General features: G+C 34.7%; 1 protein-coding gene across 1 annotated transcript; it reads right to left on the bottom strand.

The window, feature by feature from the left end:
* Positions 1-1,226: 1,226 nt before the first annotated feature.
* LOC148945083 (FERM and PDZ domain-containing protein 4-like) lies at positions 1,227-17,112 on the bottom strand. The gene is made up of 3 exons (XM_089098940.1): positions 16,967-17,112; positions 5,471-5,639; positions 1,227-1,238 (listed from the first exon to the last, which is right to left on the bottom strand). The coding sequence occupies exons 1-3, from the start codon at positions 17,011-17,013 to the stop codon at positions 1,227-1,229; spliced, it is 228 nt and encodes a 75-aa protein (XP_088955066.1). The 5' UTR covers positions 17,014-17,112.
* Between the last annotated feature and the right edge of the window lie 4,043 nt (positions 17,113-21,155).

Raw genomic sequence — 21,155 nt, forward strand, 5'->3', positions numbered from 1 at the left:
TTAAGGATAATCAATCAATTAAACTAAAATCACTAATTTTTATAGTAGTTTTTCAAGGGTAGTAAGTACAATTACAATAAAAATTATTTAAATTTACTAAATTTAATTATTTAAATTTAAATTATTGAAATTTAATAAATTTACTATGAAAATTAGCATGTTTACTATTAACATTAATAACTTTACGACAAAATTTAGAGATGCTCCTGAATTCGTTTAAATATTGCTGTTACATTCAAATAAATTCCGCAGATTTGGGTTATTTTGTTAAATATAAATAAAATGTGTTTTCCAAGGCTTCGCAACGTTTGCACATTTTCAAATAAAAGCGAAAAACTTCAGGATTCAAGGTACCAATCTGTACTAAAACCACTAAAAAAAATTCCAGCAGAGCTAATTTCAAATTTAATAGCCCATCTAATGCTTTAATTATTTTATTTTATGTGAACCGTGACTACATATTTGTTGATGTTCACAACCATTTCAATAGAAATATTATAACGATTTTCAATTTAAAACCCACTTGGCTCATAAGTACTGCTTACGTCTGCAAATCTCTAGTGATTTTGAACATAATGACTGGCAAAATTTTCAATACAGAACTCCCTGAACTTACTCATAAATGAATCAAACAGAAAAATGGAATATCCATAGTTCTCTAGTTTATTTTATATTAACCAGTGTAGCAATATTTTAGTAAATATAATAATTATTTGCTTTGAATTATAAAATTTTAACAAAATTTTACTGATTATTTTTTTAAATATATTATTTTGATTATTACAAAGAAAAATTACGAAACTGATAATCTGTTTGTTCCATATTGACTAAATTTATTGCAAATCTGTTTAACTAAGGACATAGCAGTTATAAAGGTCTTTTTATAAAGTTACGACAAGCTTAAGGTTAATGGCAATACTTATTTTTTGGGAGATAAAATTAAAAAAAAAGTTGAGGTTAAAAAGTTTGCGATATATTTGAGCTACAGCATACCAAAAAATACACTAATTAAACGAACTGTATACTTTTATAGGATTAAAAGGTATGTACATTCTAGATTGTATTGTTAAGCTTCAAAATTCCGTCTATAATTCTTGGCAAAAGAAATTTATGGTTTTTCGCGAGTTTACAGGTGTTTTGACGTACCCCAAAAATTGTCCTATGAAAGCTCTTCTGGGGGACTCATACTATCTAAATATGGGTATTTGGCTTCCCAAACTCTCGCTCTAACAGGGGACCTAAAAAAATAACAACTTAAACAGATTCCTTTTAAGGAGTTCCCAAGAGAAATATAAGCTACATTATTTTGTGTAAATTTATGTCTACCTATAAAACTTTTTTGACTCTAAAACTTTTTGTTCTTGTTTGTGACTTACAAATTTCGCACAACTGAACCAGCCAGATATTGCCTTCTTTTTGTAAATCAAGATTTGACATGGCAACAATGGGTAAAATAAATACAAATGGGTACAAATAGCTGGGATATTTGGTTTAACTTCTGATGAACGCTCAAGGATTAATATAATTGGCTTCAGAAACAAAACATTACAAAAATAAACCAAAGGCGTTAATGCATACTTTATAAAGGGGAGTTTTAAGCCAAACTTCACTCTTCTTCGCTTTGGTACATTTGAACCGGATAAAAGAGTTTCCTAATGAAAAATTCCCATTTAATACGTTCGATAATCACTTAAGATTTGGAGAGAAAAGCGCCACTTGTGAACAGAAATGAGTTTCGTATTGAAGATCGTTGAATATTTATATTAAAAGTTGTGTGAATTACACATCGACGAATCTGAGTCACGTACCATATAAAAGAAAATAAAGAAAGCGTCAGATTGTTTTACTATGATTTTAGATTTGCTTTCCTGAGTTTGGTATAATATAAAAGTCGAATTTAATGAGCCTGGAAAACATAAGTAAATTCATGAATAAAATTTTAGTTTAGTTTTGTTGCAATTACCATGCAAATAACTTTACATTAAGCTTGGCATAATGAGATTTGCTTGAGCCGTATTTTCCTACCAAACTACCAGGCCGTCCAATGTTAAAACACGCGTATATATATGAAAAGTCCCTTTCCAAGTTAGATATACCACTGAATTCAATTCAAAGGGGTGAATCAAATGGTATATGCAAAAATGTCTTAAAAAATCCTCTTTAAATATTTTTCTCGCAAAAACATGTATCTGCACCATTTTGCCCCGTTTGTCAAAGCTGAAATATCGGCGTTTAGCAGTCTCAGCGAATTTTTCCATGTATTTTAATAGCATAATTGGAGAGAATAATATCTAAAACCAATCCTAACAACTTTTCACTTCAATCCTGTGTCTAGTGTGGCGCAATGGGTGGGAAAAGTGCCATAAAACTTGAGAAACTTTGAAGGATATTTTCTCAGAACAATAAAAAGTGTATATACGCGCTTTTACATTTGGCCTTAGAGATAAAAACCACTTTTTCCAATTATTTCTGCAATAAGAGTAGAACTGTCACCCTCAGCACACATTGGTGGCTTATTCAAATACATTCCGAAGAACGAAGAGAAATTAGCGGGTTAAATTCGCTCCACTCTCTTACCATAAATCTGAAGGAGCTCCCGCTGAAAGTTAGAATATTTAAGGCAAAAATGCACTCCTTGAGGTGTCGGGAACCAACACATCAACAAAAATATCAGCTGACACCCCCTATAATAGCTGCTGTGCAACTATTCCAGAGTCAGTCTTGCTTTAAAGGGGTACTTGGAGAAATTTGAAGAAGGTAACCTGGAAAGGTCTGCATAAGTAAAGGATGGTCGGTCAACAGCCTGCCACTGCGCACTGCACTTCCTGACTATAGGGCCATGAAACAGAGATCAACACCTCTGGCTTTGACTGTGATGTCAGGTGCTGCTTATTTTTTTTACTTTACTTTTGCCTATAGACTTCTAGACATAAATTAATGAGGCTTAAAAAGAGAAACTCGTTCAAATGAACTTAAAATAATTATCCATAACAGTCGTTTACTCTGTATGGATTGGATGTATATTTTTTCCATTGAAAATGCAAAAAAAAATATATATTTCAAAGAAAATACCAGAAAAGATACTTTTTCAACTTGGGGGGGGGGGGGGTGGTGGTAAAAATCTAGTGTCAGAAAATACCATCTACCCACTCCAATTGAGTAAAACTAGAGTGATTATCCTTAGACTTTAGACACGCTTGTGCCTCCAGAAGCACCGAGGGCATCAACAAAGAGGCACCAGTCTTTCTGCTGGTTTGCTTCTCCCAGCATTATTGGTTTGACGTAAACAGGTTACGTAGAATCGTCTGGTACATTTGTCACAAGGGGTTTCTTGGTCTACCTCTGTGGCTTGAACTTATCGATTATCATTGGGGCACTGCATTCGATAGTCGAAGATTTATCTCCATCTGTGATTTGTTATGGCATCCGTTTCAAGAGGTTGGACCTTCTTGTTGCAGATGAAGTGATTAGATTATTTGCTTCTAATGGATTTGGAGGATTCTTCTTAGATCTACGATCTTGAAAGTGAGTATTCTTTTATCTTGTGTCATATTGTATTTCAGGTACCAGATTACGGCTGCTAAAAGTAGAAGTTTTATAACGTTGCTATTGAAAGTCATATTTTCAGCCGTAGAGAGAAGCTTTGGGATGGCCAAACTTTCCATAGTATATTCAAGGCTCAATTAATTCTACCAGCTCTTGTGAGTAATTCTTTTGCAGTCGATCCAGTTCTGTCCATTATGCTTCCAATGTATTTGAAATAGACGACTTGCTCAAAATGTTGATCTCCACATTTTGTGCTGCAGGACAAGTCTATAGCAGCCATGCATTTAATTTTCTCAGTATTTTGTTTCAGGGCGAATTGTAAAATATAAAATTTTTAGGATAATTGACATTGCTGCCCATGTATTCATGTGTTAAGCTGAATCTCTGTAGTTTAGGGTTGTAATTCTGTTATAATTATGTTTTATTAAGCCATGTTTTCCAGATAAAGGATGACAGATTGCCAAACATTTTGCTTTTTGGTCAGCCATATGGGGCCAAACAAAAATTAAGTCATCCGGAAAGGGTGGGGTTACGTCATAAGAAAAAAAAATGGAACTTCGTGGAAGGAGATAAAGAGTAAATCTCTTGCGAATCTTATAAAAACTGATTTGACTTCTCATTGAGAAGTCAAATAGAACTTTCTGGAATGCTCCTTTAAAGAATATAGACATATCACAGTAAATAATTTAGCAAATGTTTTAGACTATATTAGTGACTGTCATGTCAATAGCCAAAAAAGGAGAATACGCTTCAAGCTATCTAAAGGAGGACACAGAATGCCAGGTGAACTGACTCTTTACATATTTGATTTAATTAGCGACGATGACCAAACTGCCTTTCCATCATAAACAATACGCAGAACAATAGGGAAATTTTTATATAAGACAGTGGAACGCAACTTTAAAGGAATATTTCGACCCTATATCCAAGAGCCGTCCTTAGCAAAACAAACGAAGAAAAAACCAATATAAAAGAAACTCACATTAAAATCCAATCATTAAAACTGAAAAAAGTTTTTTTTTTAATTTCAAAACAGCCCTAAATTTAAAAAAGAACTTTTTTCAGTTTTAATGATTGAATATCAATGTGAGTTTCTCTTATATTGGTGTTTTCTTCGTTTTTTTTGCTGAGGATGGCCCTTGGATATAGGATCGAAATATTCATTTAAAGTAGCGTTCCACTGTCTTATATAAAAATTTCCCTGTTGTTCTACTTATTGTTTACATGTTTGATCAGAGATATCCATGCTCTCTGGTGTGTAATGAACGCCCTTGCCATGTATTTTCAATATTCGATCACCAGACAGCAGTTTATAATGAGCTGTTGATAATAAGAACCAAATATTTTTTAAGAATCCTACAAAAAGAAAGGTTTCACTCTCGATTGAAAACTACAGTGACAGATACAGGAACTTTCTTTTGAAGAAAATAGATTTAAAATTGTCAAGAATTAGGCAAATTTCTTATAGAGTATAGTTTTTAGCTAAAGTCGTAACAAAAGCAAAAAAAAAAAATGAAATGACATTATCTAAAGAAGGCTGACAGAATGTTAGCTGGACTATAATTCGATAAGAGATATTTCATGTTATCTTGGCGCATCATAAACGTTCCTACCATGTATTTCCATATTTGATTACCCGGTAATAATAGTTGCCGGGTAATAATAGTAGTACATTAAACAAAATTTCTTTATTTTGATGATTATATTATAATATGGTAATCAATTATAGTTCCATCTGACAATAAATATATTTTTACAGATCTTGCAACAAATATATTTGACTCCTAATTGTGAACTCCAATGACACTTACTGGAATCCTTTTATAGGACATATATTCACAAAAAAAAACAGCAAATGTTCATGGATTTTATGGTAAAAAATAAGTAGCGACTATCCCGTCAAAAAAAAGAAACATGTACTCACATTATCCAAAGGGGGCTGACAAACTGTAAGCTGAACTGATTCTTTACATGATTTGATCAGTGATATCACATGATCTCGGGGTGCAAAACGGACGTCCTCGCCATTTATTTTCCATATCTGATCACCGGGCAACAATTTATCTTGACTAGGTCCACCTTCCGTAACAAATCTACAAAGACAGGTTACATAAACAATTAGGCAGTAAATAACGAACAAAAGTAATATGAAGCAGAATGAGCATAGTAGGTTGCAATGACTGGACAAAATGGTAAGAATGGCTGATGAAACCAAAATAGCAAGATAATTTTTTTTAATACTTTTTCGGTATGGCAAAGTATGTACATTTAGTGAATAAGCAAAAGTTTTTGCCACTTCTCAGTTAAGTTTTTAATCTAATCTATTCATTTAAAATTGTTATAAAATTCCAATCAAGAGCAAGCAAGACCTGGTTCAAGGATGTATTAAGTTAAATAAAATACATCAGCTTAATGGCGTTTCCTAGGTAAAGCTCGAAGTGGGCACAATGTATTATTTTATTTCACCTAGGCATCTCGTATGGAAGGGAATATCACACAAACCTTGGAAGGGACTCATTTGACCGGAAATCGAAAGTTCTAGTGCTCTTTTCAAGAGTCAAAAGTGATTGATGGGCAACCAGCCTCCCTCCAACTCAGTTTTTTACCCAAAGAAATCCTATCAAAATTTGAGACAGCCATCTTGTTCAACATAGTCAAAAGGTCCGGAAACTATGTCGCTGAGGATCACATCCCCCCACCACCCTTAGGGCAAGGACAGTAAGTTAGACAATTCACCCGTTCGTCTATAGTATTTTCTATCGGGAAAGGGTCAATATTTGAGGTTTTGCGTCCAAAAAGGCGAAAGCAAGCCAGGTGAAGCCTTCAGGAAATGTCGAGGGGAGTGTTGAACTAAACCAAAACGAACCATGTGATTGGGGGTTGTTAAAACGGTGAATCTCAGGAGTGACTTAGGGTATTATGTTGAAACTTTCGTGGGGTGATGAGGGGGAGAATCAGTTCACCAAAAGGCAATGTGTGGACGATACTTCCATTGCTACTACTGCTTCTACCTCCACCACAGCAATTGCTACTATTACAGTTCAATTCATTCATTCATTATTGCTGTTACACCTACTATTTCTAAGGTGACTACTACTGAGGCTGAGGATATTAAAGTAAAAATCACAAGAAATGTTAAGCGGGAAGTTGAACTAAATCAAAATCATGCGCATACAGGTTATCAAAAGGGCACATCTTAGGAACCACTTAGTTAATCAAGTTGAAAATTCCAAACCATGATGAGGGGAATGTTCAACTGACCAAAAGGCAATATATGCATACTACTACAGCTACTACCGTAAATACTATTACTAATACAACTACTACTACTGCTGCTACTACCACGACTACTAATGCTACTACCACTAGAACTGTGACTACTACTACCACTGATACTAAGGGTATGAAGGCAAAAATTTCAGGGAATATTGAGGGTTGAACTAAATCCTAATACACTGTGCATGCAGGATGTCAAAAGGGTGTTTCAGCAATATCTTTGGAAATGTTTGGAGTATGAATTTGAAACTCGTAGGGCTTGTTGTGGATTATGTTGAACTAACCAAAAGCCAATATTCGCATGCTACTACCACTACTACTACTGCTGCTACTGTTACTACAACTAGGCTGGTAGGCTACTACTACGACTGCTACTAATGCTACTGCTGCTGCAATTACTACTGCCACAACTACTACTGTTACTAAAGCTAAGGGTAATAAGGGTAAATTTCTGGGAATGTATAGAGGATATCGAATACTAATTCTACAACTACAACTATTGCTGCTACTGCTGATTCTACTGCTACTGCTAAGACTAGTGGAATTTGGAAGAAACTTTCAGGGAATATTTAGGGAGATGTTAAAAGAAATGAAAATACACTCTGAGTATAGAGACTGTCAAAAGAGTGTACCAGAACTTTTTCAGGAACGGCTTAAAGCATTAAGTTGGGAATTTTAGGGTATGTCGAGGTGGACTTTGAACTAACCAAAAGGCACTATTTGAATGTTACCGCTGTTACTACTATAACTACTGATAAGACTACTAATTCTACTGAGGCTAACAGCATTAAGGTGAAACTTCCAAGAAATATTTAGGAGCATGTTGAATTAAATCAACACTACTATGCACATTTAGGTTGCCAAAAGGATATATGAGTAACTTTTAAGTTGAAATTTTCAGTGCCTGTTGAGGGGGATGTTGAAACAACCAAAAGGGACAATATGCATATTATTTCTGCTATCTCTACTGCCATTGTTAATACTACTTCTAAGGGTATTAAGGAGAAATTTTGAGGATATGTAGAGGGGTATGATGAAATAAATTTCAACACGTTGTGTGTAAGTAGGCTATCAAAAGCACCCATCAGAAGTATCTCAAGAACGGCACAGGGTATCATGTTGACACTTTCAGGACATGTTGAGGGGTATTACAGCTAATGGTATTGATGTGGAACTTTCAGGAACTGTTGAGAGGGGGGGGGGAGTGAGCTAAATGAAAACACACTTTGCGTATGCATTTCACCAAAATTACGTATAAGAAATATCTCCGAGACGACTTTAAGGTTTGTGTTTGTCAATAATCAAGGCACGGTGATGGGACGTTAAAACTAGACCAAAAAGGCACAATGTGGATACTATTACTGCTAGTACTACTAATACTATCACGAATACTACTTTCAATGTTCCTACTATTACTTCTGCTACTATGAATAATACCAGGGCCGTAGCAACAATATTTCTATTGGAGGGGCAAAAAGGGATGCTATTATATTAATTGCATTCCCTATAGCTGCTGCAGACGACAGTAGTATAGCGTAAACAAGCTAGATAAGCTGCTGCAAACGACAATAGTATAGCGTAAGCAAGCTAGATAAACTGCTGCAAACGACAGTAGTATAGCGTAAACAAGCTAGATAAGCTGCTGCAGGTGACAGTAGTATAGCGTAAACAAGCTAGATAAGCTGCTGCCGACGACAGTAGTATAACGTAAACAATCTAGGTAAGCTGCTGCAGACGACAGTAGTAAAGCGTAAACAAGCTAGATAAGCTGCTGCAGACGACAGTAATATAGCGTAAACAAGCTAGATAAGCTGCTGCAGACGACAGTAGTAAAGCGTGAACAAGCTAGATAAGGTGCTGCAGACGACAGTTGTACAGCGTAAACAAGCTTGATAAGCTGCTGCAGACGACAGTAGCATAGCATAAACAAGCTAGATAAGCTGCTGCAGACGACAGAAGTAAAGCGTAAACAAGCTAGATAAGCTGCTGCAGATGACAGTAGTATAGCGTAAACAAGCTAGATAAGCTGCTGTAGACGACAGTAGTATAGCGTAAACAAGCTAGATAAGCTGCTGCAGAGGACAGTAGTAAAGCATAAACAAGCTAGATAAGCTGCTGCAGACGACCGTAGTATAGCGTAAGCAAGCTAGATAAGCTGCTGCAGACGACAGTAGTATAGCGTAAACAATCTAGGTAAGCTGCTGCTGACGACAGTAGTAAAGCGTAAACAAGCTAGATAAGCTGCTGCAGACGACAGTAGTATAGCGTAAAAAAGCTAGATAAGCTGCTGCAGACGATAGTAGTAAAGCGTAAACAAGCTAGATAAGCTGCTGCAGATGACCGTAGTATAGCGTAAACAATCTAGATAAGCTGCTGCAGACGACAGTAGTATAGCGTAAACAAGCTAGATAAGCTGCTGCCGACGACAGTAGTAGAGCGTAAACAAGCTTGATAAGCTGCTGCAGACGACAGTAGTATAGCGTAAACAAGCTAGATAAGCTGCTGCAGACGACAGTAGTATAGCGTAAACAAGCTAGATAAGCTGCTGCAGACGACAGTTGTACAGCGTAAACAAGCTTGATAAGCTGCTGCAGACGACAGTAGTATAGCTTAAACAAGCTAGATAAGCTGCTGCAGACGACAGTAGTATAGCGTAAACAAGCTAGATAAGCTGCTGCAGACGACAGTTGTGGAGCGTAAACAAGCTTGATAAGCTGCTGCAGACGACAGTAGTATAGCATAAACAAGCTAGATAAGCTGCTGCAGACGACAGAAGTAAAGCGTAAACAAGCTAGATAAGCTGCTGCAGATGACAGTAGTATAGCGTAAACAAGCTTTTAACTGTGACCTTCTGCCTGTGGAAATGATATTGTTAGGCGTAAATCTAATACGCAGTAAATACGCAGTATTTATTGCACTAGTACGTAGTAAATAACTGCGTAAATGGAAGCATTTTTCATTAAAAAACGAATTCCAGATTTTGTCTAATTTTTTAGATATGTTATCACGTATGAGGTTTCATGTTATCACGTTTAGATATGTTATCACGTATCAGGTATGTATATGTATGACGACAGTAGTACAGCATAAACAAGCTAGGTAAGCTGCTACAGACGACAGTAGTATAGCGTAAACAAGCTAGATAAGCTGCTGCAGGCGACAGTAGTAAAGCGTAAACAAGATTTCGGGAGCGCGAAGGTAAATGTTGTATACATTCAGCTTTTTCAGCCAGATTCATCACTAATGTTGCAGTACATATCCCCCTTCTACTTCCCCCCACGCGCAGCACTGGATGCTGAATGTCATAATTGAACCAAGCTCTATTCTAATAGCCCCAGGTATTGCGCTATTCATTTGCTTGTACTTTTGAATGGATTTTGACTCTGTAAGATTTAATTTTTTGTACTAAACTTTGAATATACGTGATCTATTGAAATATTATTTATGATTTCTTATTAAATTGATTTGTTTGTGGAATCACCAATTTATATTAGTAAATACCATTGATATCAGCCGGCCAAATGAAGCCAAAACAAATATCATAGGCAACGCAATAGCACTTTCAAACAGTTCGTGGTAACGAACTATAAGTAAGGAGCGACCCGGCTCAGTAGTAACTAAAACTCTAAAAAACAGAATTTTGATACTAATAGGTACATCAAAAGAATCAAATTTTTATGCTAATTCTAAATATATAAGATTCATCAATTTTAGGCTTAGCCATCAAAAGTTACGCGCCTGAAAAAATTTGCCGTATTTTCAAAAAAAGGGGGAAACAACCTCTAAAAGTAATAGAACTTTAAGGAAAATCCCACTATCAGATTCAGCGTATCAGAGAACCCTACTATAGAAGTTTCAAGCCAGAAGAAAATTTATTTTTTGCCAGAAGAAAGATCACGGATGCGTGTTTGTTTGTTTGCTTTTTTTTCCAAGGGGTGATCATATCGATCCAGTAGTCCTAAAATATCGTGATAGGGCTCATTTGAACGGAAATTAAAAGTTCTAGTGTCCTTTTTAAGTTAACAAAAAATTGGAGGGTAACTTGGCCCCATCCCACGCTCATTCTTTTCCCGAAGTCACCCAATCAAAATTGTGAGATAGCCATTGTGTTCAGCATAGTCAAAACTCTAATACATATGTCTTTGAGGATGACTTAATCCCCCACAGTTCCTGGAGAAAGGGCTGAAGGTTATGAACTTTGCCCGTTGTTTACATATAATATTGGTTAATGGTAAGTATACAGACGTTTTCGGGAAGGATTTTTTTCTGGCGGGGGGGGGGGGGGGAGGGTCAGAGGAGGGTTATACGGGGGAAGATCTTTCCATGTAGGATATTTTCTTGGGGGAAGGGACATTTCTATGAAGGGGGCGCCGGCTTTCCCAGCGTTATTTAAAAACGATCAGAAATTAAATAAAAAAAACAGTTTTTTCCACTAAAAGTAAAGAGCAACGTTAAAACTTAAAACGGACAGAAATTATTACATATATGAGTGAGTTCACCCCCTAGCCAATACCTCGCTCTTTACGCAAAAGTTTTTTTTTAGTTCTTTCAAAAGACCTATCTATTCTAATTAACCGGCCTTTGTGATTCAAGGGTTTGTGGTTCGAACAAAATTCGAACTTTAGCGTAAAGAGCGGGGTATTGACTAAGGAGTGAACTCCCTAATATATGTAATAAAAACAAACTAATATAGAAGTTCGTTACGTAAGTTAATTCGTAAGTTACGTCAGAACAAAATTTCGAGAAAGCCATCTAGCCAAAAAAAGTAAAATTAATATGCAAATTTCGTTTTAATTATTCATGAACGGTGACCCAAAATCAAAGCTGTATTAATTCAAAAACGTTCAGAAATTAACAAAAAAAAAACCTTTTTTTTTAAATTGAAAATTGACGAACAGAAATTATTCCGTATATGAAAGGGGCTGTCCCCTCTATAAAACGTAAACTTTTAATTTCCGTTCGAATGAGCCCTCTAAAGATATTTTAGGACTACTGGATCGATAGGATCATCCCTAGGGGAAAAAACAAACAAACAACCAAATAAACACGCATCCGTGATCTTTCTTCTGGCAAAAAAAAAAATTTCATATTTTTTCAGATAGGAGCTTGAAACTTCTTTAATAGAGTCTTCTGAACCCAAATTTTCTTAGGTACGTAACTTTTGACGATTAAGACTAAACTTGATGAAACTTATATATTTGAAATCAGCATAAAAATCTGATTCTTTTGATGCATCTATTGGTATCAAAATTGCGTTTTTAAGAGTTTCGGTTACTATTGAGCCGGGTTGCTCCTAACTGACAGTTCGTTTCCACGAACTGTTTGATAGTATTCGAAAAAGATAAAGATAAATTTAGAATTATCAACTTATCCGTTGGGCATTGTTTGACAAAGAATATCCGGAAAATCTGAATAATTCTTTGCGTCATTGCAGCAGAAACTTTAAATTAATTAAAAATTGCTATGGATGCTAATTGGAAGGAAAAACTGACTCTTTGAGTTTGAAAAAACCTTCCTCTTTGTACCTTTGTATAAAAAAGCGAATTCTATAAAAATTACGCGAAAGTTTTTCTTGTGTAAATTAGAGTATGGGGAGTAGACATTTCCAGAAGGGGGTTATGCTGGATATCGTTTTTATGTCTATAATTCCCTTTACAAGCAAAGCTCGGCCTCCTACTACTGCATGATAATACTGATAACAATAGAAAAAAAAGAATGGATTGGTATGGCTTATATATGTGCCTAAAATTTTTGAATTGTGAGAAAAATATATATATTTTGTAAGTGAAAATCGTATTCCACTTTATTCTATATTCTCAGCAGAAATTTCGTACAACATGCGGATGCAGAGATAAATGTCCCACAAGTAAAGCTGGTGTTGTGTGAAATGCAACTAATTTCAGTCATAATTTTTATCTTCTGGTGTTTAGAAGGCACGGGGGGGGGGGGGGTAGGTCTACCCTATTCTTCTTAGTTTTTACTCATTTTGAGTTTTGTTTGATTATATATTGTAACTTCTTTTCGTTTTTCGTCAAATTTATTTATTGATGGTTATTTGTGGTAGTTTTATGCTTGATAAATTATTCGAGTTATTTCTGCTTATCTTGGGCTTAATTTACCTCTTTACTTTTCTTTGAAAAACTAGTTTTGTGGAAAAAGTTTTTAAAATTAATTTCTGTTTGTTTTTATTGACATAGTCTTTTTCATTGGTTAAGAAAGGAGAATTTTAAATCTTTTCGGTTTTTCTCTGTAAAACGGAACATAATTTTTACTTTACTAAAAACAAAATACATTACACTTTAAATATTTTCTCTTTTTTAAGTTTGATAAATCCAAAATTATCAAGACTTTCAGGAACAAACTACAAAATGCATATTAAACTGTCGGTCCAAAGTGATTATTTTTTTTTTCAGTAATCTTAGTTGTGATAGTGTTCGTTTTTCGTTTTTAGATATTATAAGAAATAAAAACACATAGCTAAAAATAAGGATTGTTTTCAGTAAAGTGCAAATTACGTTCTGATCTTAAGGTGACTCTTTTTGAAATATTCAACAAAAATTATCTCTTCCCGATGAGTTTGACACCTTTACTTTATCTTAGGACCACCTGTGCCTCCTCGGATATCCAGACATCAAGGAACAGTATCAAACGTCATAACACACACCTTATAATACAGAATCATCTTTTATAGTACACTTCTCCTGAATTTTGATTTCTATATGAAAACTAAATTGAATTGGTTGGGTAGTGATTAGTGAGCATGATTTAACATTATACCTGAATGAAGAAGAAAAGTTGACGCAGCAGTTTTATTTAAAAAAAAACATACAGACTGGTGGAAATTTCCAACACTATTATCTAGAAATACAAAGTATAAATCAAGAGTTATAGCAATTCCAACAACTTTACAACCACAGCCCAATGAATAAGGCCCGGAATTTTCAACCTCATTGTCAAAAAGTTGTGATTGAAGAACAACAGCAATTCTAGAAACTTTATAACAACAAACCGGTGACACAAGCAAAAAATTCTAACCTCATGGTCGAGAAAAACAAATTACGGTTTAACGGTAACGGTAATTCCTACAACTTTTCTCCCTTTGATCAAAAATTTGAAATTACCATCTTGTTAAAAACAGTCTAAAGGTCATACGATCATGCCTATGGGAATGACTTGACCCTCCACAGGATTAGTTCGAAATAGGCAAAAGATCTAATGACTGTGCCTCTGGGGGTGCAATGAGCCCCCAGGGCAAGGATTGTAACTTATACAATTAAAACTTTTTAACTGCAGGACTTGTCATTAGGAAAAGGGGAAGTGTTTGATTTTGACTGTATTCGAAAAGATTATCAAACAGTTCGTGTTAATGAACTGTAAGTAAGGAGTACCCTGGCTCAATGGCAACCGAAACTCTAAAAACAGAATTTTGATACCAATAGATATATCAAAAGAATTAGATTTTTGCGCTGATTTTAAATATATAAGTTTCATTAAGTTTAATATTACCCATCAAAGGTTACAAGCCCGAGAAAATATGTCTGATTTCTGAAAAAAGGGGGCAACACCCCCTAAAAGTCATAGAATCTTGATGAAAATCACACAATCAGATTCAGCGTATCAGAGAGCTCTACTATAGAGGTTTCAAGTGCCTATCTGAAAAAATTTAGAATTCTGAATTTTTTGCCAGAACAACGATCACGGATGCGTGTTTATTTTTTTTTCCCCGGGGATGATTGTATTAACCCAGTGGTCCTAGAATATCTTGAGAGGACACATCCGAACGAAAATTAGAAGTTCTAGTGTCCTTTTTACGTGACCAAAAAAGTTGGATGGCAATTAGGCCACCTCCCACGCTCCTTTTTTCTCAAAGTGATCTAATAAAAATTTTGAGATAGCCATTTTGTTAAGCATAGTTGAAAGGTTGAATAACTATGCCTTTGCAATATCATGACCCCCCACAGCCCCTAGGGAAAGTTAGTTAAGTTCCAAAATTTTCCCATTGTTTACGTACAGCATTTTTTATTGGGAAGTATGCATACATTTTCGGGGGAGGGGTGGAGTTATCTTCTGGTGAGATTTTCCACGGGACAATTTTCCATGGGGAGGGTAGTTTCCAGGGGGTTATTTTTCAGGGGAAATTTTACACTGGGGGAATTTGCCTGAATTATTATACGAAATTCTACTTATGTCTTGCTTCCTCATTGCCGATTCAATTTTACGCGTGGAGATGTTAAGGGTAATTGTCCGGGGTAAATTTTCTCCAGGATTGAATTCTCTAGAGAATAAATCCTTAGGGAGGAGGAATATTTTCGTGGAGCAGTAGCCAGATTTCCTGGAATTATTTAAAAAAGATCAGAAATTAAATTTAAAAAAAAACAAGTTTTTTCAACTGAAAGTAAGGAGCAACATTAAAACTTAAAACAAACAGAAATTATTACGTATATGAGGGGAGTAACTCCTCCAAACCACCTCACACTTTATGCTAAAGTTTGAATTCTGTCCCGATTCTTTAAGAACGACTTCTGAAATAGTATGTTCGTTTAATTAGAACAATAAGAACCTTTGTTAAAAGTATTAAAACACTTTAGCATAAAGAGCAAGGTAGTTTGGTGGTTTGGAATAATTTCTTTTCGTTTTAAGTTTTAATTTTGCTTCTTGCTCTCGATTGAAAAAACTTGTTTTTTATTTAATGTGTATTAAGGCGAAGCTTCGGGGAATGCTGAGGCACATGTTTAACTATATCAAAAGATACTATGAGCATCCAGTTTTTCGAAAAAACTGTATTTGTAATATCTCTAGGACTGCTGAATGTGTTAAATTTAAACTTTCAGGGCATGTTGAGGGGGTGTAAAAAATGTTGCAAGGGCAACCAGTACCCCTTTCACGCCATTTTATCTGCAATATCTCTAAAAACATCTGATCAAAATTTTGGCATAGCCCTTCAGTTCAAAATACTCTGAAAGTCAAATAACTATGCTTTCAGGGATGACGATACCCCCCATAGTCCCAGGGGAAATTGTTGTACGTTACTAAGGCGTCAAGTTTGTCCTGAGTCTCGAAAAAGGCTAAGGGTATTAAGATAAATCCTTTTGAGGGGGATCTCAAACAAAATCTAAACATACTATATGCAGGAGGGCTGTGGTACAATAGAAATATCTAAGGAATCGACTAAGGATACTAGGTTAGAACTCCAAAACCACGTTGAGAGGGAAATTGAAGAAGGAATGGTGAGCAACCAGCCCCCTCATCTTACCTTTTTAGACGCTCCTCTCTACATTGATAGAAATATTAAAAATCCATTTTATTCAAAATAGTCACAAGGTCTAATAGTTTTACCCCCGGGGATGTCATGCCCCCACATCCCAGGGTAAGAGTTGTAAATTATACAATTTGTTCATTTTTAACATGCATGATTTATCATTGAGTAAGGGGGAATGCTTGATCCTGGGTGCGTCCGAAAATACTATGGGTATTGAGGTGAAAAGCACAACTGCAACATCTTAGGAAACGAAATACGTTACAAATAATTTATTTTATACTGTGAACATTAAAAAAGAAAAATGGAAATTGCAGGGAAAAAATTTTTGTATTGCTGTATTTCCAAGAATTAATACCATTCATTATATGTAAAATATTCAGTTCGTTTTCATTACTTTATCCATTCGTGTTGATTATTATAGTGATTTTATATTTATTTTTTGTACATGTTTTGAAAAAAAATGCATAGTGTTCAAGATATACATAGTTCTCCATAAAACGCAAATGATGCAACAAGCCAGGGAAGGGGGCAAAGAGCAGCAGCCACACTCTTATTTGTAATATTTTATTTTTATTTTAAATTTGACTTGAAAATTCAATTTAGTTTTTACCCTTTTTAAGATTTATTTATTAATCAAGTAACAGCCTGCTAGCTCTATGTTTTCTATGATTGTTTATTTCAACTTCTTTTCGTTTTGGGTTGTTTATTCTTTAATAGTAATTTTTGGTCGTTTTGATTTGAAATTATTATAGGAATCAATTTTTGCTGGCCGTAAGTTTAATATGGCTCTTATTTTTCTTTGAAAACTTCATTTTCGGAAAGTTTTTTATTTTGAATTAATTTGAAAAGAAGCATTCCTGTGTACCCAAAAGGACAAAACCTTACCTGACTATCACTGGTTTTTCACTCCCTGCAACAAAACCAAACCCCATCTCTGGGTGTCGTTGAAGTTCAGCATCTCGTGGCTGAGGAGGCTCGTCGTACCAATCTTTCCTAGGGTCTTCATAGGTGGTAGTTTTATTCAAATGACTAAAATAAAATTTTGATTAAAAAAAAATTTCTACTTTCGAAGTTAACTAGGAATATAATAACACTAAGGCAGTTGATAAAATAGTGAAGCAAGTGGTTTTATAATGAAACTAAATATAAGACAATTCTTTAGAAATTTGACTTTATTGAATTTTATGATTTGTAAAACAAATTTAGAAACAGATAAACTTATTGAACAATGAAACTGGCTAAGATTGGAGTCTTATTTCAGAAGTTAAAACAGTTATATCCGAAATAAAAATAAAAAGCTTTTCTCACACATTTTGGTCCCATCTGTAATTTACGCACTTAGCGCCTCTTTTCTATTCTCGTAATGTACCCATCTAGCGCCCTCTCTGCCAACATTATCTTTTCTTCGAAAATAAACATAAGCTTCCGTAGAAAAGTACCAAAAAAAATTCACTAGCATATTTTGGATTATTAAAAGACAAGATTCACAGAATTTTATTTTCTTTCTAGTATTTATTTTCATAATGCTTTCAAAATAATTTTGATTTGCAAATTCTTCAATAAAACTCCGTCTACTTTCCACTGTAGGAATAAAGAAAAACATCCAATATTTTCAAATAACGGCTTTCTTTATGTCTAATAGAGAAGAAAAATTATGTTATTGAGCTTCTGACACTTGTAAATTATTTGCCTTGTGGTTTTACGAGCTGAAGATGTTGCCCTTAATTTCCCTAATGTCATTCCCAGAAGAGTCAATACAAGAAAGTCAACAAAATTATGACCCATATGGGATTTGTCAATATATGAAAATAATTCAACGAAGTAGGTAGTGTTGTGGGGACGAAATTAGCATCTTTGAAGGAAAACAAGGGGTGAAAAACCTACACTGATGCAAAATAAAACTTGTCAGGATACTTACCTTAGCCGGAATAGCTTCCACAAATTTTTCTAGTAATTAATTGTAAGTATTTACCGGAATTATTTTGATAATTAATTTATCAATCGAAATTTACTGTAAATTGTTCTGGTTATCAATAAAAGCCTGTTAAATTTTTTTGCAAAAAAAAAAGAAAAAAAAAATGCACCTGATTAGTAAATTGACCGTACTTCTTTGCGGTAAAAATAGACGTAAGACATTCAGAACAAAAGCGAACGCATATGTACATACATACAAACATGTATGCACATAAACACATTGCACGTATATGCATGGGAAACACATTGGATACCAAAATAAATCCGTAAAACAAGATGCACAGGGAAAAGTTCCCACTTTTTATAATTTTCCCACTAGTTTACACTGATTGGTTAAGTCAAATTCTGGCTTGGCAACCAAACTTTCAGATATCTACCCTACCTTAGCAGTATAACATCCATTCACACTTTTTGATGAGAAGATTAAAACAAATGGAAGCCAGATTAGAATTTCTTAAGCCCAATTTTCAAAAATTGGTCTAGTTTGGCATAAATGGCAAACATAGATGGAACTAAAAATGCAAGAGGGCAGATACACTTAGAAAACTCAATTCCCACTTGAAAAATCCAGAAAAGCGAGTATAAAGTTGAGTCCAAAGAAAACCAGAAATAAACCTCTTCCCCCAGCTGGCGTGTTGCCACCTAAGAAAATCTTTAGCTATGTCTATGATGGTGAAATGAACGATGATGAATGGTGGTGAAGTATAGTAAGCAGAACAAAGGTGAAGTAGGCACAAGTTTTACAGTAGAAAGACTTTTAAAGCTTCATCTTAAACCAAAAATTAGTATTAAAAATATCAAAAAATCACCCAATTTCGCTTAATCTACTTTTCAGGGGGAATTTTTTTTTATTTTTAGAGCATTGTCTACTGGTAAAACTAAGGCTTCCTTAAACACTGGCGGAGACTTGGCTATTTATCTGGTGTCAAACAGTTCGTGGTAACGAACTGTAAGTAAGGAGCGACACGGCTCAATAGTAAGCAAAACTCTAAAAAATGGAATTTTGATACCAACAGATACATCAGAAGAATCAGATTTTGATGTTGATTTCAAATATATAAGTTTCATCAAGTTTAGTTTTACCCATCAAAAGTTACATACCTGAGAAAATTTGCCTTATTTTTTGAAAAAAGGGGAAGCAACCCCTAAATCTCATAGAACTCTAACAAAACCACACCATCAGATTCAGCGTATCAGAGAACCCTACTATAGAGGTTTCAAGCTCCTACCTGCAAAAATGTATATTTTGTATTTTTTGTCAGAAGAAAGATCACGGATGCGTGTTTATTTGTTTTTTTTTGTTTTTTTTTTTACTTTCCCAGGGGTGATCCTATTGATTCGATACTCCTAAAATACCGTGAGAGGGTTCATTTGAACGGAAATTAAAAGTTATAGTGCCTTTTTTAAGTGCCTAAAAAAATTGGACGGCAGCTTGGTCCCCTCTCATACTCATTTTTTTTCCCAAAGTCTCCCAATAGAAATTTTGAGATATCCATTTTGTTCAGCATAGTCGAAAATTAATAAATGTGTATTTCAGGATAACTTAATACCCCACAGTTCCCGGGGAAAGGGCTGGAAGTTATGAACTTTGCCCATTGTTTACATATAGTATTGGTTAATGGGAAGTATAAAGACGTTTCAGGAGGGATTTTTTCCTGATTGGGGGGGGGGGTTTCGGAGAAGGGGGTTACGGGGGAGGATCCTTCCGTGGAGGATGATTCCTTGGAGGAAGGGACATTTCTATGAAGGGGGTGCCGAATTTCCCAGCATTATATAAAAACGGTCAGAAATTAAATAAAAAAACTAGTTTTTTCAACTGAAAGTAAAGAGCAACATTAAAAATTAAAACAAACAGAAACTATTGCGTAAATGAGGGGGTTCGCCCCTAGTAAATACCTCGTCCTTTTCGCTAAATTTATTTTAGTACTTTCAAAAGACCTATCTATTCTAATTAACCGGCCTTTGTGATTCAGGGGTTTGTGATTCGAAAAAAATTCGAACTTCAGGGTAAAGAGCAAGGTATCGACTAGGGGGCAAACTACCTAATATACGTAATAAAACATACGAATATATAAGCAATATCTCAACTATCTATAAGCAACTATCTCATTTAAGGGGATTAATTATCCAGGAGGGGGAAGATAGGCTGCTCTGTGAGTTAATGAGGTCAAGGACTCCCCATTATATTGTGGCATTAGGAAATTTTGTATTGATGGGAAGGATGTCAAATGAAGTGTAATTTTTCTTTAGTATTTGTCTTTTTGTTTATGGCTTTAATCGGCTTTTAAATACAGATTATTATTATTATTATTATTATAGAAATTCGTTACGTAAGTAACGTCAGAACAAAATTTCGAGAAAGCCATTTAGCCAAAAAAAGGAAAATTAATATGCGAATTTCGTTTTAATTATTCATGTACGGTGAGCCAAAATCAAAGCTGCATTAATTCAAAAACGGTCAGAAATTAAATAAAAAAACGAATTTTTTTAACTGAAAGTAAGGAGCCACATTAAAACTTAAAACGAACAGATATTATTCCGTATATGAAAGGGGCTGTCCCCTCCTCAGTACCTCTCTCTTAACGGTAAAGTTTGAATCTGTCACACAACTTTATTTTTTAAAACAATTAAAAAACTTTAGCGTAAAGAGCGAGGTATTGAGGAGGGGACAGCCCCTTTCGTATACGGAATAATTTCTGTTCGTTTTAAGTTTTAATGTCGCTCCTTACTTTCAGTTAAAAAAAACTTGTTTATTTTTATTTAATCACACTGAAGACCGGAAATAAATCGAAAACCAATAATAGGCTACTTGAAATTTACGAAAGCTAAAAGTTACTTTTCTGAATGATCCTTACATTTAACGTTTTGTTTCCAAATTAGCCAAGTTTTTCGACTGATCAGTCTACTAAGATTTTACTTCTCTGATCATGCATCATTCTTCTCTGGTTTTTCTCTTCTTCTCTTCTTCTGGTTTTTGCTTCATTAAAAAGCAAATAGCTTAAAATTCCCTCAAAACTACTAAAATTTTCATCTTTTATGTGCAAAACAGTATTGAACAGAAGACTTCAATGATAGTATCAACAAAGTCCTTACACCCTTG

This window comes from Artemia sp. Qi Xiang Cuo, chromosome 13, assembly GCF_049724085.1.
Source record: "Artemia sp. Qi Xiang Cuo chromosome 13, ASM4972408v1, whole genome shotgun sequence".
Classification (NCBI taxonomy): domain Eukaryota; kingdom Metazoa; phylum Arthropoda; class Branchiopoda; order Anostraca; family Artemiidae; genus Artemia; species Artemia sp. Qi Xiang Cuo.